At 40.7% G+C, this 25587-nt stretch overlaps 1 protein-coding gene and 1 pseudogene across 1 annotated transcript in view; both read right to left on the bottom strand.

Moving 5' to 3' along the window:
• Positions 1-7003, bottom strand: part of C18H16orf78 (chromosome 18 C16orf78 homolog) — a 34030-nt gene extending 27027 nt beyond the window's left edge. The window contains exon 1 of the mRNA XM_075536695.1: positions 6854-7003. Within this exon, the coding sequence (XP_075392810.1) occupies positions 6854-7003 (150 nt within the window). The remainder of the gene's footprint in view (positions 1-6853) is intronic.
• Positions 615-1047, bottom strand: LOC142431424 (thymosin beta-10 pseudogene; annotated as a pseudogene).
• Positions 7004-25587: the final 18584 nt, after the last annotated feature.

Genomic DNA, 25587 nt, shown 5'->3' with positions numbered 1-25587 from the left:
CAGTGAGAGTTCTCATTCCACATCTTATGACTTCAGCTTAGATTTCTAGCTGTTCTCTGTTGATAATACTGCTACAACTCTTTTATAACTATCTTTACAAAATTTTACTTGATAGTCTGATAATTTCCATATTTAATTCTTTGGAATATACATAAATATGGTTATCTTTCAGGTGACTATCCGGGTAACTAAATGTCTTCCAAAACTCTTTCATAGATGAGTAACCCCGTGCTGCATGCATTTGTTGAAGCATTTCAATTAGTAGGCATTTCATCAATTCCTGGAGCCTCCTTCTTCTCCAGTGGCCTCAGCGTGGTTTTGGTCTTCCTCCTTCAGTGGCATTCATTTTTAAGCATATGCTACATTTTGAAGTGTTGGATTTCGACCAATTCTTCTAAGTGCACGTAACTCTTATGCCTTCTTTCTATCTTCCTTTGCTGCTCCCTCTGTCAGTTAATACTTACATCTGAGATTTGAGTGTTTTTCCTCCAGTTCTTTCAACTGGAGAAATGTGGGGAGTGTCCTTCCCTTTTGGTTTTATAAATCCACATCTGGCCCATTTAACTATAATACTCTACTTTGTTTTCTGGAACCACTCTTTGAAATCTGTTCAGTTTTTTTTTTTATGCCACGAGGTGTGTTTTATTTTCATTAATCATACAAATAGTTTTCTATAGTATCCCAGGGCAGACCGGAGAATTTGGTAGTCCCTTCGGAGACCCGGAGGCCGGTGGGTTCACAGTGCAGCTTGTCGCTCGTGTCCATCTTGCAGGTGACTCTTCCTCCACCTCCGTCTGGTGGACGATGGAGGGGGTGGGGGGCGAATCCTCCCGGATTAGGAGATTTCACTCCACTTCTCCTGCTCAATGGTCTCTTTGGTCGGCAGGGTGTTCTTCTCCTGCGTCTCCGTTTTCTTCAGCTTGGCCTTATCGAAGCTGGCAATTTCTCCCATGTCTGGCTTGTCTGCCATTTTCTTAACGCAATCCCTGGCTTCCGGCTTCCAGACGAGCTCCCGGGCGATCCCGCTCTCAGCGCTGCAGCAAGAGACCGAAATCTGTTCAGTTTTACTTCATCAAATGTTCCTCTTGCCTTAGCTATTCCTTTTCAAGAGGGAGTTATACATTCTCTTCTGATAAACATTTTAGTGTTTTTCTTTCCTGTCTTTGTAATGATCTTTTGATTCTTCAATTAATTAATTCCTCAATATTATAGAAAACTCACTTTATCTTCAATCATTTATGTTCAGCTCTTCAATTTTGTTTTTGAGATAACCTCTACATTCATGTGGGATACACTTAAAATCGTATTTTAACTCTTGTCGACTTGTTTTAATTTTCTTTAAGTTTTGGTCCCTGGCCTTGGTCTGACTGATTTTAAGCTTCTTCATTGTATTTTTCCATAGTTGTAGTCAATTTGATTCTTGTGTATCCCACCTAGTTATGCTGTTGAAAATGGCATTTGCAATGAAGAAATTACTGGTTTTGAAAAGTTCTATCAAGTGATCTTTAGCAGAGTTTCTGTCACTAGAGCCATATTTTCCAGCTGCAGATCCTTTGTTTCCAACTTTTGCGTTCTAATCACCAATAATTATCAATGCCATCTTGATTGCATGTTTGACCAATTTTAGACTGCAGAAGATGGCAAAAAACTTCTTGAATAATAGTCATATTAACTGATCTTAACTTAATAGTCATATTAACTGATCTTTCTTTCAGACCTATGAATATTATTCTACCAGTTACATCGTTGTACTTTGGGACAGATCTTGACATATTTTTTTGAGGATGAGTCAGAAACCATTCATCTTCAGTTTATCATTCCTGGAATAGTAGGCCATACATGATTCAATATGGCCAATCCATTCCAATCTACTTTAATTCAGTAATGCCTAGCTATTGGTCTTTTATTTATTTTTAACTGTTTTTATTATTTTTTGGAGGCTTTTACATCTCTTATCACAATCCACACAATCCATCGTGTCCAGCACATTTGTACATATGTTGCCATAATTATTTTCAAAGCCATTCCTTTCTACTTGAGTCCTTGGTATCAGCTCCTCATTTTCCCTCTCCCTCCCCTACTCTCCTTCCCTCATAAGCCCTTGATAAGTTATGGATGATTATTTTCATATATTACATTGTCCTCTGTCGCCCTTCACCCACTTTTCTGTGGTTCATCCCCTGGGGAGGGGGTTATATGTTGATCCTTGTAATTGATTCCCCCTTCTTCCCCCACCTTCTCCTTATCCTCCTGGTATCTCTATTTTCATTGTTGGTCTTCAGGGATTAATCTATCCTGGATTCCCTTGTTGTGGGCTCTTATCTGTAGCAGTGTGCCTGTTCCGGTCTACTCTGATTTGTAAGGTAGAATTGAGGTCATGCTAGTGGGGGGCGGGGTAGGAAACATTAAAGAACTAGAGGAAAGTTGCTTGTTTCAGTGGTGTTATACTGCACTCTGACTGGCTCATCTCTTCCTTGTGACCTTTCTGTCGGGGATGTCCAATTGTCTACAAATGGGCTTTGGGTCACCCCTCCTTGTCTCCCCCTGCCCCCATTCACATTGGTATGATTTTGTTCTGGGTCTTAGATGCCTGATACCTTATCTCATTGACACCTCATGATCACACAGGCTGGTGTGCTTCTTCCATGTAGGCTTTGTTGCTTCTCAACTAGATGGCTGCTTGTTTATCTTCAAGCCTTTAAGACCCCAGATGCTATATCTTTTGATAGCCAGGCACCATCAGCTTTCTTCACCACAGTAGCTTATGTACCCATTTTGTCTTCAGCGATCGTATCAGGAAGGCGAGCAACAAAGAATGGTGGATTATTAGAACAAAGTGTTCTTGTGTTGAGGGAGTACTTGAGTCAAGGGCCCAATGTCCATCTGCTACCTTAATTCTTAACATATAGATCTATTTCCTTCTCATTACATATAAATATATTTACATATGTACATGCCTGTATTTAGACTTCTATAAATGTCCTTTGCCTCCTGGTTCTTTCTTCTATTTCATTTTACTTGCCTCTTGTCCCACCATCATGTTTGGCCTTCATTTGTGTTTAGTAATTCCTTGCTGCTACATTGCCTTTGATTAAGCCCCACTAGACATCCTACACCCTTCTCTTTATTGATTTCAGTTCACTTGTTTTTCCCTTGTCCTTGGGTTGGTTCCCCTCTCCCTTCCTTTCTCCCACCTCCCTTATTTTTTAACTTTTTGTTGTAAATTAAGTGAAGGTTTATATTTTATTTTTAACAGTTTTATTGGCATATGAATCACACATCATACAATTAATAAGTAATATTAAGAAGTTGTACCATAATCACAATTTTAGAACCTTTTCTTATCTCTTGAATTAATTGTTATTAGATCCCTATTTCCCCCCAACATCTGCTACTATAACCCCAGCAAAACAAGAACAATAACAAAGCAAAACATAGAAAAACCTCAATTTTTCTACTCCACAGGAGAAAGATGAAACTCTCTACTTCCACAAAGATTTGCATTCTGGGAAACCCACAGAGGTAGTTCTGCTCTGTCCTATAGGCTCACTATGAGTCAGAATCAACTTGATGGCAGTCAGCCTGGGTTTTGTCTCTAGGTTATTGTCCAGGAGATTTTTAATTTTAGTTTTAGCATTTAAATATTTGATCAATTTTTAATTTTAGTGTATGGTGAGAGGTCAAGACCGGTTTCATTTTTCTGCAAATGAATATCCAGTTTTACCAGTAAAATTTGTTAAAGAGACGATTTCTCCATTAATGGACTTCAATTATTATTGATGTTGCCCATAGATGAAAAAATTTACTTATGCATTTTCCATTTTGTTCCATATGTATTGCTCTATATATCTTTCATTGTGACAGCACCTGGATTTTGATTACTGTCACTGTTTAGTAACTTATTAGAACAGGTAGTATGAGGCCTCCTACTTCACTCTTTTTCAATACTGCTGTAGCTATGAAGGGCCAATTTCTTTTCCATATAAAGATGTAGATTACTAAAAATGCTTAACTATCCAATGTGTCTAGAAGGGTAATGGTGCTTGAAGATTTCATTGTATTTTCAATTTAAATTGATTTACTCATTGGATTCAAAATTATTTACAATAAATGATATAAATAAAGTAATGTTATTAAAAGATGATTAGAATATCATCATAGTAAAAGCAGATGGGGCTAACTTATAAACCATATAAGTGAATATATACTATGATTGAATATTAAAATTAGTCTGGGTAGCCCAATAGTCCAACCTCCATTCCTGTCACCACCCTCAAAATAAGCAGAAGGGAACAGACTATAAGTAAATCATTGTTGCCTTAGTGTATAATATGTTTATCATATGTATTTTGCTTGCCATCTCTTATGGAGGTGACACGCAAGTTGTTTGTGACTACCAATGATAAAAACAGCTTCCATCAGGTTTATTTTGACCAATGACAACCCTGTGTGGGTCACACCACTTTAAAGAAGCCTTGGCCAGCAGATTTACCAAATGCAATGTGCTATTTGACCTCTTGACTGCTGCTTTCATGAGCATTGATTATGGATCCATGCAACTCGGCAAATTCTTGCAACTTGACAAATCCTTGACAGCTTTAATGTGTTCTGTTTATCCTGATGTTCCCTATTGGTCCATTTGTGAGGAATTCTGTTTTCTTTACACTGAGTTATAATTCATACTGAAGGCTGTAATTCTTTATCAAATGATGCATTGTCTTTGGCAAATCTGTGGTACAAGACCTCTTTAAAGTGTTGGAAAGCAATACTAAGCACCTGACCCCAGACACTGTATTTTCAATTGCCTCATATGCATGTGAGAAGTGGGCCCTGAACAAGGAAGCCCAAAGAAGAATCCATGCACTTGATTTAGGGTGCTGATGAAGAGTTTTGAAAGCACCGTGGATGGCCTAAAGAACAAACAGATCTCTCTTGCAAGAAATACAGTCCAAATGATCCTTGGAAGCAAGGATGGCAGCAAAAATCTGTCACACAAACATCAGACATGTTATCAGGAGAGGCCAGTGCCTGCAAGGGGACATCATGCCTCGTAGAGGGTCAGTGAAAGAGGAAGGCCGTGACATGATACATTTTCACTGTGACTGCAACCTTGGGCTCAAACATAGAAACACCTGGAGAGTGCAGACCGCGTTGTGCTGCAGTCTGCCCGGCATGGGGTTGCTGAGAGGGGAACCACTCACAGCCCCTCAGAGCAGCAACCCGTGCCGTCACAGTGGAGCTGCGTTCTACCGAAATGTCGGTGGCTGGTTTCTGCGAAAGCAGATCACCAGTCTTTCTTCTGAGGCACGTGTGAGTGAACTTGAATCTCTAAAATGTTGATGAGCAGTCCAGTACACTAATGGTTTACACCACCCAGGTAAATTACAAACAATAAACACATGAATTAAATGAGGCTTTCCTGAAACTCGAGGATGCTAACCTAGGTAAGAGAGAGAAGGTAGGATTGATTATGTGGTCTAATACATCTGAGTAGGTGACCTCCACTTAATGACTTTTCTTTATCCGTTTCCTTCATCTTCAACAGTTGGCAACAATAGCCTACTTTGTAGGCTGGTTCCACACAGTTGATGAGATAACCCTGTGTGAAGGTAAGTCAAAAAGTATTGCTACCAGGGCTCCAGTCCACACCCGGATGGATTTATCCCAAACAAAACATGGCTCTGTGGTCAGTAGGTGGCTGCAGACTAGTTCTCTCAGTAATTCACTGCCTTGGTCTCAAAACAAAGGTCACATCAAAACTGGGTTCTCAGAGAATTGGCTGTGATGGTTAAATTTAAGACAGGAAGGTTAGTACAGAAAGTTAAGGCCATTGGTTTTTTTGGGGGGGGGCGGAGGGAGTAGGGGATGGATCCCAAGAGGATAATATTGATAGGTTTGGTTTTCTTTAAGGACACGGACGATCACAGAGGCTTAGTAGGAAATTTTAAGAAAATGAAAAACTACATTGGTGCGAAAAAGGTCAGGAAAGTTGTAACCAGAATTTTTTTCCCCATCACAACATTATATCTGCTCTTTCTTCACGGATGGCAAGGGCTGTCTTCTGGGAATTTCATTGAAAAGCTTTAATCCCCTCACCCTACAGCCCCCCTAATCCATCCACCCCTCATCTTACTCTTTCAGATTAATTTTTACTCCCCAAACACAAGTAATATTGAGAAGGAGCACAGTTTGAATTCCTCAAGAAAACCCAAACTATTGTTTGCATGTGATGTAGACAGAGGACACAGGAGTCTTCAGGGAAGGGTTTAAAAGATGGAAACATTGCCTTCTGAGGCACATATACCCAGATGGCAGATATGCTGGAAAAAAATGGCTTCACATTTTGATATTTTTATTTAATAAAGGTACCTAATATTTTATAGCAATACTTTTTGACTTACTTTCATAACACGCCAAGCAGAGGGCCTAGCACACAGGATAAGCTTCATGAGAGCCTGTGATGAGTGTCAACATGAGTAAGGCTGTCCTAGCTTTACCTACTTTGCTGCACGTTTGGCAGTTTGAAAGAACCATGGGAGAAAGATGAGGCTTTTTACTCCAACTTTCTACAGCTTTGGAAACCCACCAACGCGCTTCTGTCATACCATCTAGCATTGCTATTTGGTTGACTCTGAGGGCTGGGGTCATTTAAGGTCAGATGGTATACTCTTTCTGCAGGGGGAAGTGTTGCAAAATTGATTTCCTTCATTCCTGGAGGTAGAAAGAGTAGGTTGCTTCGATGCAGGCTACAAGGAGCTTATGGCAGTGGGGATCGCCCTTGACACTGTAGCCATCGATGGAGGACCTCATCCTGGCACTAAATCCCTGAATGCCACCATTCTGGAATGCCCACCTGGAGAGCTAGCTTCTTCTTGCCATGCCTTCGCTCCATCCACTCTAGGACCCGTGTGAGATCAGACATGCGCCTCTCCTCAGCCGTCCTCCACGTGGACTTGCGCTCAGTGGGCATGGGGTCCTTCAGGTCCTCTACTTTCTCTAACATGATGCAGTTCTGAGATGACCTTGGGAGCGAAAGTAGTGCTCTCTCACTTTCTTGATCCCTCTCTCTCTCTACTCACTGACCTGGCTGATGTAGCATGTAAGATGTGGCCTTGAGATGTGAACATAAAGGGCAGTGTTAAACAAAGTAGCTGGCATATTGACTTAAAGGGTGGAGAGTCTAGCGGGTGGGGTGGGTAGTGATTGTGAGGTCACTGTCAAGCTTGGTGGTTAACTCAGAGGTCAGAGTGGAGGTGGAGCATTGGTTATTGCTCACCTTTCCTCATGTGGCCAATGGCCTTCTTCAGGCATCATCTCTTACTTGGATTATCACAACCTCTTACCCTTTAGTACCTCATTAAAACAAAGGTCAGTCCACCTATCTCCCTTTCAAAAAACATTTCAATGGCTCTTGGTTGCCTATAAAAGTTTGAAATTTCTTATGTGATACCCAGGCTTTCTACAATGAGTTCTAATTAGAATGAGGTTTTCCTAGGCCTCCATTTCTCCTATCCATTCACTTATTCATATGAGTAATGATCAGATACCTACAATGTGAGAAGCACTATACTGGTGATAAAACATCGAATGCAAACATAGTCTTAGCCCTACTCAGCATAGGGGCTGGTGGGAAAGAAAAGGTATCAGTCAAACAATTACGGTATGAGCTAATAGTGACATGCTAAGATGAGCTAATACTGACATGCTAAGATGAGTGCTCAGAAGGCAGCAAGGGAAGCAATTCTACAAAACCCCTACTATGTATCCAGACTTGGACAGGATGGTGGGTGATCCCACTTGGGAAATTAAGCTTCAATGGAGCTTTGAACCAAAAGGATAAGCATGTACGAAGACCCTGTGGCAGGACTGAGGCATGGCATGTTGAGAAACAACAGAATGTAGGGTGGTTTCAAGTATTACAATGATGCTGGAGAGGTGGGTAGAGGACTGTGCAAATGGAACCTAATAAAGATATCAAATAGGAGGCGGGAGTGACATGATTAGGATTTTTCTCTTCACATAAAGTTTCATTGAAAAAAAATTACATATACAGAAACATGTCAAAATCACAAAGAACGGCACCCCTATAATAGAACTCCACGATTTCCCCTGAGGTTTCCTTTCCCTTGCTAGTCACTACCTCACAGGAAATGAGTTCAAATTCTGTAGTTTTGTTTCCCCATTTTTGAATTCCATGTAAATGGCACCATGTACTCTTTTTGATCTGGCTTCTTTCTCATTACAACATATTTGTAAGATTCACCCACGAGCTCATAGTTTGAAAACATCATCCAAAGTTTAAGCTTTAACCTGCCTGTTTTGCTACCGTTCTTCACATTCTATGAGTGTTTGTGCTTTCAAACATTACCTGTGCTCTTAAGTTTAAAAGTATTTTCCTGACTCCTTTCCCTCTAGATGTTTTGCTCATCCCTCTCTTCCTAAGATCATTTCTCTCTAAGAAGATTTTTCTGACTTCATCCAAAGCAGAATTCTTTTCCCCCACTTTTCTCCCATTGTGTCCCTCCAATGGTTTGCTCAGCAAGGTTAAAAGTTAATGGTGAGAATTTTGACTTTTAGTCTCCTGAACACTCTTCCATTAAATACCAGCTCCACTAAGACATTCATCTCCATGAGCATAAGAATCATGTCATTTGCTACATAAGATAGTTAAGGTTTATTGTGTCAACCTGGCTGATAAACATATGTAGGATTAATTGAAGGGTGGAGAGACAAATGGCTTGGTGAGCCTCGCCTTTCAAGTTCTTGGGTCTCTTGCTCTCTGATGGTTGGACCAGGGTGCAGCTGCCTTAGCCAGTTCCCTGCTTCAGCTGGCAAGGCTCACTTCCTGAAAGACATCCCTGAGGAGCAGCCACATGGACCTACCCTGATGCAGCCCTGAGTGCTGGAGCAGCCTTGTAGAGACCCCTGCCAGTGCTGAGATGCTTAAATGCTCACTGATTTGGCATTCCTCCTGCAGCTGGCATCATTGTGTGCATTTTGTGAGATTAAGGCAGACTTTTTAGATTGGTGTCGGACATATGGGCTAATGTTAGACTTGTGGGCTTGGACAACACTGGGTTTGGAGGCTTTCATAATGTTCATTTACCATTTATATAAAACTCTCTCTTATACATATGGCATGTTGTGGATTTGTTTCTCTGATGTACCCAGACTAACACATTGCATTTCTCCCAAGTCTACTCAACAAGTAGATCCAGGTGGTCACCTAGCAAGCATTTCAGCCTGCCCACAGGCTCCCTTTAATGTTCAGTCCTAGAAAGGAGAGTTTCTTCATGGTCTAGATTTTTCCAGCCTCAAGCACAAACCACTAGTTCAAGATTCAACAATCCAAAGAGGTTTTATTACTGCTTCAATCTGTCAACAGCCCCCTTAGGCAAATCTTTGAATGTACTGAGCACTCAAGGCACTGAGTGGGGCTTATCCTTTCAGAGCCGTCTTTGCAGGCATGTCCTAAACCCATTTAAATTTCAATTTTAATGGCTGAAGACAAGTCGGCTTACAAGCTATTTTCATACATCCCAATAATCATTTCTACCTATCATTATGTCAACAATATTAAGCAGAAGAAATCAGTATAAACAAAGTAGAATCAGATCCTAAACTCGATTTTTAAAACAAGCTCAATCCTTATCTATCTTATCTTAATCCTTATCTAAATTATTCTATTGACACAAAATATGGGAGTAGGTCTCTGACTTCATCAAGCCTGGGCCAGACTTTCTGTCAGAAATTTTGACATTCTGTCAGCCATTTTCAATAAGCAAATGGTCTCTGAGAAATTAAAGGGGCAATTTCTACCCCTCAAAATATACATTAACAACATTCATTCTTGCCATAACTAAAGACAGCAACCAAACAAAACAATCTAAACTTTAACTTCCCATATTCTTTCCAGAAAACAACCCAATAAACTGCTTGGATATACCTAACCTCTGGCTAGCCCAAGAAGAAAAACTACCACAAGGCAGAGATCAAACAAGCATCCATGATCCATCTTCATGATTTGTTTCTCTAGTGCCCCACTCCCAAGGTACCATAATGTGTTAATCTGGGTTGACTAAAGAAACAAATTAATAGATACTCATGTATGTAAGAGAGAAATTTACATCAAAGAACAATTTTACATTAAGAAAACATGCCAGACCAGTCCAGATCAATTCCATAAGTATATTAGCTCATATATCTGATACCAATCTATAAATTTCTTTTCAGACTCATGCAACACATGCAATGAAGCCGAATGCAGGAAGATCACAGTCCAGTGGGAGGGAAGTCTTGTGGATCCAGTGGCAGTGGAAGCATCTCAGCACTGGCAGTGGTCTCCATGTGGCTCCTTTAGCTCCAGGGCTCTAATGTAGCTCCATGTGTCTTGTCAACCGGAATGACTTGCAGGGAGTGTATCTGTGTCCTGCCTCCAGTGAGCTAATTATCTCCTTAGAGCCTCCAAATGAGATCATCCACCTGTGGCCTGATTGGTAGGCTACACTCCACCCCTTCACTCTTAATGGTCTCAAGTTGACAACAGATTATATAACTGACACAATATGTTAAGTATTAAGGTAGCAGAGAGACATTGGCCCTCAAATCAAGTACTCTCCCAATGCAAGAATAATTTGTTTTAATAACTCAGATATCAGTGATGCTCATCTTCCCAACATGATTGCTGAAGACAAAATGGGTACATAAGCAAATGTGATGAAGAGAGTGGATGGTGCCCGGCTATCAAAAGATACAGCGTCTGGGGTCTTAAAGACTTGAAGATAAACAAGTGACCATCTAGCTGAGAAGCAACAAAGCCCACATGCCTGTGTCACCATGAGGTGCCGATAGGATCAGGTGTCAGGCAACAAAGTCCCAGGACAAAAAATCATATTGATGCAAATGAAGGGTTGGGCAGAGTGGAGACCCAAGGCCCATCTATAGACAATTGGACATCCCTTCACAGAAGGGTCTCAGGGAAGTGACCAGCCAATCAGTGTACAGTATAGCACTGATGAAACATGCAACTTTCCTCTAGTTCTTCAATGCTCTGTCCTCCACACTCTAATGACCCCCATTCTCCCTTAAAAAAGGCTGTACTAGAGCATGCACACTGATGTAGATAAGAGCTTGCAACACAGGGAATCCAGGGCAGATAAACCTTTCTGCACCAATAATGAGAGCGGCAATACCAGGAGGGTAGGAAGAAAGTGGGAACTAATCACAATGATTGAAATATAACCTCTTTCACAGGGACGAACAACAGAAAAGTGGATGAAGGAAGTCAGTGGTCAGTGTAAGATATAAAAAAAAACAATAGCTTATAAATGATCAAGCATTCATGAGGGAGGTACCGGGGATGAGCTGATCCCAAGAGCTCAGGCAGAAAGAAAATGTTTTTAAAATGATGATGGCAACATATGTACAAATGTGCTTGACGCAATGGATGGATGCATGGATTGTGATAAGAGCTATAAGAGCCCCCCAATAAAATGATATTTAAAAAAATTAAAATAAAAAATAACTAGAAAAGCCTAAGAAACAGGGCCTAGAACTGACAATGATACTGATCCCCCTGATATGTTGTGGGATGCCTGTCACTGTTTTAACCAGATACAGAGACCAGGTTCACTGGAAAAATTCTAAGTTTGTTTCTGCAAGCTCTCGACAGAAGGAAGCAACAGGGGTTCAGTGAGAGGCAGCGAAGTGGCAAGTTGAAGGGCTGTGTAACAGGTGTGTTACAATGAACACTGCTAAAGCAGTGGAGACATGGTTGAAAGAAAAAGGAGACATCCTGTCACGCCGCAAGGGCACAAGCTCCATTCCTTATGTAGAAGGCTTTGCCTGCCCAGAGGGTTATTGTTCATCCAAATTTGCTGAATTAAAACAGTCTTAAGTTTGAAAGGGAATTCTACTGTAAAGAAGGGGATGGCTGTTATACTTGTGTTTTTTTTTTTTACTGCAAACTAAGTCTTAAACAGTCCAGACCTCAATCTTTCACATTTCCAGCACTGATCAACAGGGTCTAACTCTGTTTCCCCCACACCAATACTAGAATTAACAACCATATTCAATATAGTTATAATTTTGTCTCTCATGTTTAAAAGAGAAAATACTGGACATGGTAAGTAAAGAAATGCAAGACAGGAAAATGACCCAAATCAGATTTTTTAAAGGAAAATGACAATACCTAGTAAACTTGAACATATATAAAAAGAGCTGAATTAAGATAAAAATGTGCAGAAGATTAAGAGTCTATTTTTTCTCAAACTCATTTTGAAAGCTGTGCTTTTTCTAGTCAATTTTACATTTACTTTATAATTATAATTTTATGGCATATTATTCTCTTGCACATTAATTTCTGTTGTTCTGTATAGAGAGAGTTGCTATGCCATAAAATTGCTGACAGTGAGTGGTAGTGAAAGCTCCTTTTTCCAGCCTAATTTTGAATATATATATATTCTTGATCTTTTTCTACCCTTGATCCGTCTCACCAAAATCTTAATTCTTTTGATCTTTCCACAGAACAGTTTTGCTTCATTAAATTTCTCTACTGTTACCCTCTTTCCCAGTTCACTGATCTCTGCTGTAATTTTTATCATTCCCTTTCCTCTGCTTGCTTTGGTTTTCGTTTGCTTCGGGTTTTAGTTTCCACAGATCAAAGCTTAGCGTATTGATTTAGGACTCTTCTTCAGATTAAAAGATTTAAAAGCTATTTATTCCCCTCTTAGTACTACTTTAACTGCATCCCACAAATTTTATTCAAAATGTTTTCTAACATACTTTGCTATTTTTTCCTTAACTTGGCTCCTTTAGAAGTATGTTGTTTTAGTCCCATTTAAAAAATTTGTGAATTAGGTGGGGGGTGGAGTTATATTTCAGATAATCAGTTTTGTATTACATGACTAAGCTGCCTATCAAACTCCTCAATATCTTGCCTTACCCTCTTTTAATTTTTCTTCTTTCTCGTGTTATAAACCCTCCTCACCTTCACCCAGGCTAACACCTACCTATTCTGTTGTCTATTGTTTCCTCTTTCCTCCTTTTCCTCTTCCCCTGGGTCACCATCAGTCCTTTTCCTTTGTTATGATTTTATATCTATGTAGGACTGGTCTCATACAATATTGCACTTTTGTGATGAACTAATTTCACCCAGCGTAATGTACTCCAGGTCCATTCACCGACACTCATCATTATTTTTAATGACATATAGTATTTTACTGATGGGCATTTAGTGTGTTACTATCTTCTTGCTACTGTGAACAGTATGCACATGTCTGTTCATGTTAGGACTCTTACTTCTTTAGGACATACACACCCAGAAGAGGGATTCCTGGATTGTATAGATTTTCTATTCCCAGTTGTTTTAGTAGCACCATATCACTTTTCACAGTAGTTGCACATATTTAGAATCCCAGCAGCAGTACATGAGGGGTTATGATGTCTCTGGGCCACCTCCAGCATTTTTTATTCCCTCTCTCTGTTTTAACTTTGCTGTTAATGACAGTGTAAGGTGGTATCTCCTCGTGGTTTTGATTTACATCTCTTAGATGGTTGGTGATCGTTGAGTATTTCATCATGTTTGTTGGCCGTCTGAATGTCTTCTTTGGTTAAACTGTCTGTTCATGATTTTGCCCGTTTTATATTTGGATTAACTTTTTCATGTGTCATTATAGTTTCTACAGATTTTAGACATGATTTCCTTTTCTGATGTATCATTGCCAAGTTTGTTTTCCCTTGTCTGGTATGTTGTTTTCAACTTTTTTGAGTTCTCTTTTTTTCTTTTAAAAATCTCTTTTTTAACCAAAATTTAATTAATTAATTAATTGTGGTAAAATAATTAGTAAATAGCATTACCATTTTAATAATTGTAAAATGTAACATTTAGTAGCATTTGGAACATTCACAATATTGTGTAGCCATAACCACTATCTAGTTCCAGAACATTTTCATCACCCAAAAGGAAACCCAATCCACGAACAATGATATGGATTTATAGCCACCTATTATGACAGAGTCGAACTGTCTCAATGGGTTTTCAGTGCTATAAATCTTTAAATAAATAAATTGTCACATCTTTCTCCTGAAAAAGGAAATCAAACCCACCCATTGCCATTGAGTTGTGACTCTATAGATCTCCTTACAGTTTCTGAGACTAAATTTTTGTAGGAATAGATAGACTTGGGTCTGGTTTTAGAAGCTCTTTACATATTAGCAGGGACCTGGTGGTACAATTGGTTAAGTGTTGGGGTATTAACCATAAGGTCGGTGGTTCAAACCCATTATCTGCTATGCAGGGGGGAAAAATTAGCCTGGCTGCTCACATAATCATCTAACGTTTTTGTTGAAGTATATGGAGTGTCTTATTTTTAAGAGGTCCCAGTCATATATTTTTGTCTTTTACCAAATTCTCCCCATTGAGCAAGATGTTTGGCTATTTGTTTTATGTATATGATATTTATTGTGTTGAGAAACATTTCCATCTATTTCTAGTTTACTGAGTATTTTTTTTGCCAGGAATGAATGTTGGATATTACCAAATGCCTTTTTGTATCAATTGATATAATCATGTAGCTCTTATTGTTTGTTTTATTTATATGGTAGACTATTTTGATTGTTTTTTCTAATCTTGAACCATCCTGGCATACCTAGTATGAATCTCATTTGATCAGGATGAATTATTATTATTTTATTTATATATTGCTGGATTCTATTGAGAATTTTTGAGTCTATGTGCATAAGGACTTGTAGTTTTCTATCCATATGGTGTCTTGTCTGGTTTGGTATAGGTTATGTTTGTCTCCTAAAGTGAGTTTGAGTATTTGCTGTCTTTTTCCATATTCTGGAATAGTTTGTGTAGGATTGATGCCATATTTTCTCTGAATGCCTGGTAGATTCCCTGGTGAAGCCATCTGGCCCTGAATTTTTGTTTTTAATGGGAAGTTTTTAAATAGCCTGATCTAGTATCTTCTCTTCCTTTTTCTTTAAGTTTGATACTGGTGTGTCAATTTTGTTAATCCTATTGAAGGACCAAGTTCTTGTCTTGTTTATTTTTCTATTGTTTTTCTGTTTTTGGGTTATTTATTTCTGCTCTCATTTTTATGATTTCTTTTATCTGGTGATTGAAGGTTTATTTTGTTGCTTTTGTTCTAATTGCTGAAGATGCTCTGTTAAGGTTTGACTTGGGTTCTCTATTTATTTTTGTTTTGCAGAACACGTTTATCACTCTATATTGTCTTGAGCACTGCTTTTGCTGTGTCCAAAAGGTTTTGCTATGTTGTATTTTTGTTCTCAGTTGCTTAAAATATTTTTAAAATTTCAATCCTCATATCATCTCTTATCCCATAGTTTTTAAGCACTGTTTTGTTCAGGTTCCATGTATTTTATTTTTTACCTTGCTCTTCCTATTGTTGATTTCTCATTTTATACATTGTTGTTTGAGCAAATAGATTGTAACAACCCAATTTTTTGATATTCATTAAAGCTTGCTTAGTGTCCTAACACATGATTTATTTGAGAGAATTTTCCATGTGCACTGGAAAAATAATATCTACTGTACTCTTGCTAGGTAGAGTGCTGTGCATACGTCTATGAGATCAAGCTGGGTAGTTGTGCTGTTTAGTTCTTTATCTTTATTGAGTTTCTTTCCTGATGATCTGTACTTCCTTGAAATTGGTGAATTGCAAGGAGTTGGAAACAACCCAAATTTCCATCAACAGACAAATGGATTAAAAAACTGTGGTACATACATACAATGGAATACTAATAAAAAGCTGTGATGAACACATGAAACACATTGCTGCTTGGGAAGAACTGGAGGAAATTATGCTAAGCGAAGTAAGCCAAGCACAAAAGGACAAGTGCAACATGAGTCCACTGAGGTAAGCTTAAAAAAATGTACAGGGGCATAGGGAAAAAGCTACTGTATACAAACATTCCAGGGGAAAAGGCATGGGCAGAGGGGAACAGGGTACTAACCCATACAAGGGGAGGATATTGTTTATATCTCCACAGGGAAAGAGGGACCAGAGTTTAACCTGGTGCTCCAAGATGTGAACGCAACAAACTGGTATGAAGCAGGGAACGAATAGAGAAGTCTGAGGGGCCGGCCCCAATCTCAACTACATGGACAGCCCCCATTTCCTCCAGAAGGATTTAATTCAGAGAACAGCACTGAAGCTAGCTCAGGGAGAGGGACATGTCTGATCAGACTACACAGGAACAAATGAAGGGGGAGGAAGAGAGAGTGGAGTACACCTGGCCCACCGAACCTTAAGGACAATATCCCTGCTCAGAGCAGCCAATGCACAGAGAGGACGATATGGCCGGCCCCACTATGAGACACAACATCCCTCACTGACCCCTAGCCCTACAGGGGACAACACTGGAGACACAGTGCTGGAATTGCGCCTAATCTGACTCCACCACACCAAGGCAAAACACTAAGGGTGTGCAACAGAACAGCAAAGGGAGCAGAGCAAGAAAATACTGAGGGAGTACCAAAAATAGACTTTGGGGCCAGGGCTCAGCACCCCTTCAGATTTGACCAGAAAACACTCCTAAAGGTCAACAAACTGACCTTAAACTATTTACAGGCTTTTCTTTTTTGCCATTTTTGTTGTTTTGTTTTCTTTTGTTGGTTTGTTTTGCTCTGTCTTGTTTTCTGTGCATATTATTATCTCTGCAGGTCTATCTAGATAAGATAGGTGGGATAAACCATCTGGAGGAGAAAACAATGGGACTGACGGTTCCGGGGGGACATGGGAGAGGGGGAGGTGGTGGAAAGGAAGTGGTGTTAACAAACCCAGGGACAAGGGAACAACAAGGGATCCAAAATCAATGGCAAGGAGGATGTAGGAGGCCTGGTAGGGCTTGATCAAGGGCAATGTAGCAGAGAGGACTTACTGAAACCCAAATGAAGACTAAGCATGATAGTGGGACAAGAGGAAAGTAAAAGGAAATAGAGGAAAGAACTAGGAGGCCAAGGGCATTTGTAGTGGTCTAAATAAAGGCATGTACATATGTAAATACATTTACATATGAGGATGGGGAAATAGATCTGTGTGCATGTATTTATAGGGTTAGTAGTAAGGTAGCAGATGGACATTGGGCCTCTACTCAAGTACTCCCTCAATGCAAGAACACTTTGTTCTATTAAACTGGCATTCTATCATGCTCACCTTCCCGACACAATCATGGAAGACAAAGTGGGTGCATAAGCAAATGTGATGAAGAAAGCTAATGGTGCCCAGTTCTCAAAAGATATAGTATCTGGGGTCTTAAAGGCTTGAAGATAAACAAGAGGCCATCTAGCTGAGAAGCAACAAAGCCCACATGGAAGAAGCTCACCAGTCTGTGTGATCATGAGGTGTCCATGGGATCAGGTATCAAAGAACAAAACATCGTATCATTGGGCGTGTGGAATGGAGACCCAAAGCTCATCTGTAGGCAAGTGGACATCCCTTATAAAGAGTTGTGGGAGGAGACGAGCCAGTCGGTGCAGTATAGCAGCAATAAAACCTACAACTTTCCTCTAGTTCTTTAATGCTTCCTCCCCTCCACTATCATGATCCCAGTTCTACCTTACAAATTTGGCTATACCAGAGGATGTACACTGGTACAGATAAGAGCTGGAAACACAGGGAATCCAGGACAGATCTAAGTGGCCATCTTCTGGAAGTTCTTTTCAACGCCTCCTGTGTGGCAGATTCTTCTAAGTGATATAAGAATTAAATGGGGAGGTGGTGGGGAAAGAGCAAGGAGGCCAATCTATGTATGGACATAATTGATGTCAGCTGCCATTTATTCCTAGTCCATGTGAGTCTGGAAACTCTGTTGAAACCTGCTCAGCATCATAGCAACACACAAGCCTCCACTGACAGGTAATGGTGGTGCATGAGGTCAGGAATCAAGCCTGAGTTCCCTGCATGGAAAGTTAGGGTTCTTTAACTTTAGAACCTTAAGTAAAGCAATGCTGCTAGGAATCCCTTTAGATGAAGATTAGACTTGGGTGGAATTGAAGCTGGTGTGATAGTTAGATTTTGTGCCAAATTGGCTGTCAGAATCCTTAGTGGTTTGGCACCTAAGACCTAGTAAACCTCCATGATGTTTTGTAACACAATGTAATCAACTTCATAATAGGATCTGCTGTGAGCAGCCAATCAGTTATAAGATTAGGGTAGAGTGTAACCCCACACTCAGGTCACAGCCCTGATGCATTTTAAAGGAAGATTCCTTAGGGAGTGGTGGTGACCTGCTTCCTATATATGTTTGGACACTATAGGAAAAATAGCTTGCGTCTTGCTAGGTCTGTGTCCTGCATCTGGCTCAATTGACCTTTGGACTTAGGTTAATGGCTGGCCATGTTACCTGTCAACCTTGGGAGCCATCAGCAGCCTGTCATCTGACCTACCTCCTTACCTGCCAACCTTGAATTCACTGGACTCTGCAGCCACAAGCCCAACCAGCTGACCTTGGATTCATCTGCCTGGCAGCCACCATCAATCGCTCTGGAACATCTTTCTGCTTCCTCATCCATAAACCCTCACAGCTCTGCAAGTCAAGAGAAGCTTGCAGCTTAATGGTTTACCCACATCCTTGAAATGAACTAGGCTTACCCATTTCTACAATTGTATGAAACATTTTCTCGATACAAATTTCTATCTATATACATTATTGGTTTTCCTTCGCTGGAGAACTTAACCTAACACAGGTTAGGAGAGAGAAGCTTCTGGATGTGGGAGTGGAAAGAAGGACAAAGTTCCCTCTCCCTAAATGGTACTAATTAAAATAAAATTATAAGGCAATTTATTGATAGGCTTATTAAGGTTTTGATTAAAAGCTATCAGGGGCAGGAATGTGAAAAAATAAGCAAACAAACAAACAACATAATGTACTAGAGGAAATTGTTTGTATGCTTCTGCACCAAAATCAACATGCCAGCTTGATCCATACTTACTCCTGGCTTGAGATCTTGAGCAGAGGATGAGTGGGCTGAGAGATGGCTACTCAATGAATTAGAAACCCTCTTCTTCCTCCCTCTTTGCCTCCCTTCCTTAACAAATGCTTGGTCAGAACTAGGCAGTCCAAAGATTCATTAATTCTTATGAATTAGCTGGAGAACAAAATTAAAGCCCAGAGAGTCCAAGTATCTTGCCCAAGGTCATAGCCAATTAGTGGGAGAACTATTAATAATAACGATGCCTAGATTATATGTACTTCCCCAAAGACTTTTCATATCTATTGCATTAAATCAAGGGCCTCAAGTTCAAGTTCTAGGCAGGTAAGACATACCTGCCAAGAGCCAGGCAGGGAGTATACATAAGTGGAGTCAAGGTAGCATAAGCGTGTGTGTGTGTGTGTGTGTGTGTGTGTGTGTGTGTGTGTGTGGTGGTGCGGGAGTGGTGAGAATTGGCAAGCACAAGCCTTTCCTGAAAGAGTAGGTGTAACAGCTTCATCTAATAGCAGCCATGGGTGAGAGTTGGCCTGGTGTGACCAGATGTTCCACTTTTTCATGCAAAGCCAGAAAACGGACTGTCTGTGTGAAAATTAGCTGGGGATAAAGTTCACAAAGAAATACTGATTGGATAAAATACGTGTAGCTCCTGTTTGCCTTCTGGAGCTGTTTAAAGCTTCTACATAAATGGACACGCCAGGATGAACAATAGGAGTTGATACTGTAGCCGAGAGCTGAGGTGACTTGCTCAAGTTTGCTCAGGGAAGAAGTAGGCCTGGAACCCGGTATTCCTGACGCACTGCCCTGGAGAGCACGTTTGTGTTCTGGGAGAGAAGAGTCCAGAAACAAGTCTCAAACAGCATTAGCCCTCATGTCAAGGAGGCGCTGGTCAGAGAAAAGTTTGGGCACATCTCCCCTGTGCTGGCTCAGCGTGCCTGGGATGAGCATGGTTACATCTACAGGGCTTCCCCCCGGGTGCAGCAGGGTTCCAACCTACACAGGGTGGCTGCCAGTTGTTATTTTGTCCTACTTTCTGGTGTTTTCATACCCAATATCATCGCGATCTACATGGTCATTTATATCTATCTAAATGCCATCTATCTATCTATCTATCTATCTATCTATCTATCTATCTATCTATCTATCTATCTATCTATCTATCCATCTATCTAATCTTATTCATGAAAACTGGCTTCCCTGTGTGACTGATCCACATTCCAAAGAAAATCATCAGTCCCTGTTCTCAGCAGGGTGTTTAGGGAGGAGGGATTGGTAGATCTGGCTCTCAGACATCACATCTGCCCTAGTTTTCCAGGACACCCCTAGCAAATGTCTCAATTAGGCACCAAGATGGATGTGCTTTGGAATGTGCTTTGATTCCCCTATTGGAGCCCTGCAGGCTCCTTCACCTGGGAACATAGTCCTTCCTTCACTCTGCAGGGTTCCATGGGATCGGTTGGCTTCCCAGTGGTGCATGCCTGGGGCTGGCGGCCCTGGGGATGAAGCACAATGCTGGGAAAGTAAGCAGTACAAAAACTGCAGAAACTGGGCTGACGAAGAGCTGGGCCTTCTGCAAGGCTCACTGTTGATCCTGGCCTTGATCCTAGGCCTTTTGGAACTTGGCTTTCAATTACAGTAGGAATTACACTGTGTTAAGGGTTGTAAACTGCTGCCCGGAGAGATTTGGACTGCAAAATGGTTTAGAAATCATGATGTTGCACAAAAAATTCATATTTCTGATCTTCTTAAGTAAATGAATGGGCTATTCCTGGGTTGCGTGGAGCTTATCCTTGAAATGAAGCATCTGTTGCCAGGCCCTGCCCAGTCAGTTTCCCCCGTCTATGTAATTTGTTTGGGCTCTAAAAGCAAGTGAGTCTGTCACTCTTGATTGTTGTTGTTAGTTGTCAAGTTAGTTTCATCTCATGGAGTAGAAGGGCTTCATTTTGGATGATCGAGGCAGTCAGGTCTGTTTTTGACATGCCCGTCGATGGGTTCGAATGGACAACCTTTGGGGAAGCATCCAAGTGTTTAACTTGAATTCAAGTGGTTGTGTTCCTCTATAACTCCCAAACTAGGTAACGATTCTAACCATTTTACATCCTTGCAAGTACAAAGTAATTCCCTTCTATCTTTGATCTGGAAAGGTCTGAACACAGGCATGTTTATTTTTATTTCATTTTATACGGCCATGACGAAAATAAGAAAGTCATCGAGGTTCTAGGTTTTCCAACTACTATGAGGTGGAGGTAGGTGGAGTTTGATTTCAAGTCTACCCTCCTTTCAGCCTCTCATTATTTAAGGATTTATCTCCTTCATACAAGCGTAAGTAACAAATGTTGCTGTTTTTACACGCACAGGTTTCTTACAAAACAAAACTTCCTTTAAACTCACTGTGCTCTGTGCATGGCTGTAGAATGTTCCTTTGGTAACACTCTCTAGCCACTAACCTTGCAGTTAGCAGTCTAACACCTGGTGAGGCCACCAGGGCTCCTTCTTGTCTTCTTTGGGTGCTAAAATAAGGGGTACAATCAAAAGGGGAATCTGTTGAGCACGTAAAATTCAAGGCAGGTCAGCTTAGAAGGTCATGATGACTGGTTTGGGGGACTCCAAAGTGTTCATCTTGATAGTTTTCTCCTTGAAGGACAGAAGTCAATTACAGGTGCTTCTTAGGAAAAAGTTTCAAGAAAATTGAAAACTGCAGCGCTGAAAAGGCCAAGAAAGATGTGTTTACATCACATGCACTGGCTCATTCTTCATCTTCTTTTGTTTCGAGTTCTCATTGTGAATTAGGTGAAGGTTTACAGAACATTTCGATTAAATTCATCCCGTGCAATTCTCTCAATTTACCATCCCTGATCCCACTTCCTTCTTGTGTTTCCATCCCTCCTCCTCTCCTAAACCTCTGAATTTTGTCATTGGGAAAATGCTTTTTAATTTGAAATGGTTGATTATTCTAACATGGGAATGAGTTCACTTACTGGCCATAGTCTTGAGGGTTCCACCAGTCAGCCTGGTGTCTTCTATGATGTTGAGTTCTTTTACACTCTTGGCCCCCATCTTCTCCAAAGGCCCCTAATCTAATCCTTTTCAGAGAAGTTGGTAGTGGTAGTCAGGTACCATCTAGCTCTTCTGGTCTTAGAGTTTTGGAGATTGACATTTGATTAATCCATTAGTCCACTGGACTAATTGTTTCCATTTGTTTTTTTAAAATTTTCATCACTTTTATTTCTGCTAGACAAGTAGAAACAAAAAGTTGCACCTTGTATGGCTGATCACTAACTTTTAATACTCAGTACATTCGTCTGTAGAACATCATCTTTATGAACTGTGTTAGGTACAACAATGCCAATTGACCTTGGCATTAGAGTATGCTCCTTGTCCCTCATTTGATTTTTCCTTTAAGGTGTTTGGTTATGTCTAAGAAGTTTTCAGAATTTTGGTCCCTGTATGATCCACCACATTTATGGATGTATTTTTAACAAAAGTAATATATATATATATATATATACACACACACAAATATCTTTGATCTTCATCAGTAAATGCTTTAAGGCCTCTTCACTTTCAGCAAGCAAGGTTGGGTCATATGCATGAAGGTAGTTAGTGAGGGTTCCTTCATATTATCTAGTGCTTAGATAACTTGCTTAGCATACATAGCATACAGATTGAAAAAAATATGGTGAAAAAATACAATCCTGACACACCTTTTCTGATATGAACCTACACAGTATCCGCTAATTCTGTTTGAACAACTGCCTTTTGGTCTATGTGCAAGTTCCAAATGACTACAGGTAAGTTTTCTGGAATTCTCATTTTGGAATTCACATCGTGAAGACTGAATTCTTGAATGAATCAGGGCAAGAGAGATGGAAAACCACCCGCCGAAGTGTGTAAACCGACATGTAGGATATGTCAAATAATACAAAATACAACACAATAGCCTCTTGTCTTAAAGCAAGCAGCCATCTAAATTAAGTGTAAGCTATGTGTACTCAGAAGAAGCACATCAGCTTGTGTTATCCAAATAATAAAAAATAAACTCCGAGACTAGAGGAAGGAACTAACTTAGAGTTTAAATTCTCAGTACCCAGTTTGAAGAAGGCTATGAATGAAAGCAAACACCCAAAATCCATTTGCAAGATCCCCAGGTAGATTAAGCCTGCAGGTTATCCCCTCTATCCAAGAATCTGAATGGTCTGACTGTCAGACAGAGTGCATTGGAAAGTGAATCAATGTTGATGTAGTTATTAAGAGTTAGCACCTTATCATTTGTTGTCCTTTTTGACTCATTTAAAATTTCTTCTGGTTTTTATTATCTGCCTTCTTTTGTGCTGAAGTATTTCTGTGTTTTATCTTGTTGGGGTCTTTTTGTATGTTTTTCTTTATATGAACTTCAGGGTAGGGAAAACCATAGAGACAGTATAGGTATGTCTCAAGAGACCTGTCAATAAAATTGTTTTAAAAAAGTTCATTATGTTGACATTTGCATTTAAGAAAGGTTTCTATAATTGTATAGTGATACTTTTTCCCTTCCTCTCATTTAGAGGCTGACGGAGACCAATGATTCTTCCAGACTTTGTTGCTGATGAACTCCTGGCATTTCCCTCTGTGGCCTTTGCAATGAGAGGTGGGAAGGGCCCAGGGCTGGGAACACATGGAACACTCTCTTGTGACTCGAGTACTTTGTAATAAGTGATCTACAAGAGAAGCTGGGTGCTGGGCAGGGCAAATGAACAATAACAACAATGCCCTTTCTGTGTACCCGCCCCCCCCCCCCCCGTGCCCCACTTTCACTTGTAACCTAGGGACACAATGATACTATGCATAGCATAGACTATGAAGTGTACAACAGTGCTTGGTACATAACACCAACTACTAATATTTTGGTGAGACCTGGTAGTGCAATGGTTAACATGGCTCTTACACCATCTCCTGTCAACTTGTGAAGGGGTGGATTCTAGCCTGTCAATCAGATCACAGCTTGATGACCTCATTTGGAGGCTCGAAGGAGATAAATAGCTGACAGGAGGCCAGATAGATACACTCTCCCTGTGAGAGATTCCTGTGAGAAACATGGAGTTATGCTAGAGCCCTGGGGCTGGAGGAGCTAAGTGGAGACCCCTCCAGCACTGAGATTCTTCCACTGCCAATGGATCCACAAGGCTTTTGACCCATTGGCCTGTGATCTTCCTGCATTTGGCATCATTGTATGCTTTGTGTGAGTATGAAGAATTTATAGATTGGTATCAGACATATGGGCTAATATTGAACTTATGGACCTGATCTGGACTGGGCTGGGATGTTTTCTTAATGAACAATTGTGCTTTGATTTAAAACTCTCTTACACACACATGAGTGTCTCTGGATTTGTTTCTCTATTCAACCCGGACTAATACAGTTAAGCTCTGGACTGCTAACCAAAATATAGGTAGTTCAAATCCATGTATTAGCTCAGAAAGGAGAATGAACTGGCTATCTGCTAGGAAAGACTGCAACCCAGAAAATCCCATCGAGCCACTGACATATGAAGTCTACTTGAAAACTGACCCAATTTTCCAGTGGAACCTGGGCTCAGTGCACCTAACTACATTATTTTGGTGCCCAGAAGCAGTTCTGTGGAGAGGCAGGAAGGGCCCTAGACTGGGTCCCTGTCCCTGAGGCCCTTCCTTTTCTGGGTCCAGCATCCCTGCCTCTGTTCAATGTTTTACCTCAAGTTCCAACCCTAGGTTGTAGTGTCTGTTTGTGTGTGTGTGTGTGAGACCTTGCTGATGCAACACAGAAAACTTGCTCAGTGCTCAGCTGCACACATACAAATGATGCACACATCTTACATGGGACCCTCTTACCCACCCATTAGATCCTACCTGCATTTTCACACTTCACCGAATTTCTCAGTCTCCTTAGCTTTTGTCCTCAAAGTATCATTGATATTCCACCCATTCTCTGCTCTGAACTGGGGAATAAACACTCTCTGTGCCTCAACTTCTATTGCCAGGGGTCTCAACTGGGGTGAGTTTGCCCCCCCTCCCTTGAAGGCTTTATCAATGCTTGCAGATATCTTTGGTTGTCACACATAGGGAACTCTGCAAAGTCACTGCCATCGAGTCAAGGTTGACTCACACAGCACCCCTCGGATACAGGTTCCGAGACTGTAACTCTTTATGGGAGTAGAAAGCCCAGTTTTTCTCCCGTGGAGCTGCTGTGGTTTGAAACTGCTGACCATGTCGATCACAGTCCAGTGGGGGGAGACCAGAGATGCTGCTAAGTATCCTACAATGCAGACGACAGCTTCCTGCCACAAAGAGTTACTGATCTCAAAATATCAATAGTGCTGAGGTTAAGAAATCCTTGCCTACTGGACACCATAGACAGTAGGTAGTGACCATGAACTGGGATACAAGTGTAATAGAAATAGAACTAGGAGGTTTGGAAGGCCCAGAGGTAGGAGACAATATGTGAAACGATGATGGCAGTGACTTGTCAGTTTGTCATACTGTGGTGGCTCATGGGTTACTATGATATGGAAGTGATGCCATCAGTAGTTCAAATGTCAGCAGGCTGACCCATGTGAGACAGGGTTCAGTGGGACTTCTAGACTGATCCTTAAAAAGGAAAACCTCATGATTCACTTC

The sequence above is a fragment of the Tenrec ecaudatus genome, chromosome 18 (assembly GCF_050624435.1).
Source record: "Tenrec ecaudatus isolate mTenEca1 chromosome 18, mTenEca1.hap1, whole genome shotgun sequence".
NCBI lineage: Eukaryota > Metazoa > Chordata > Mammalia > Afrosoricida > Tenrecidae > Tenrec > Tenrec ecaudatus.
This window is presented reverse-complemented; position numbering and strand designations above follow the sequence as displayed.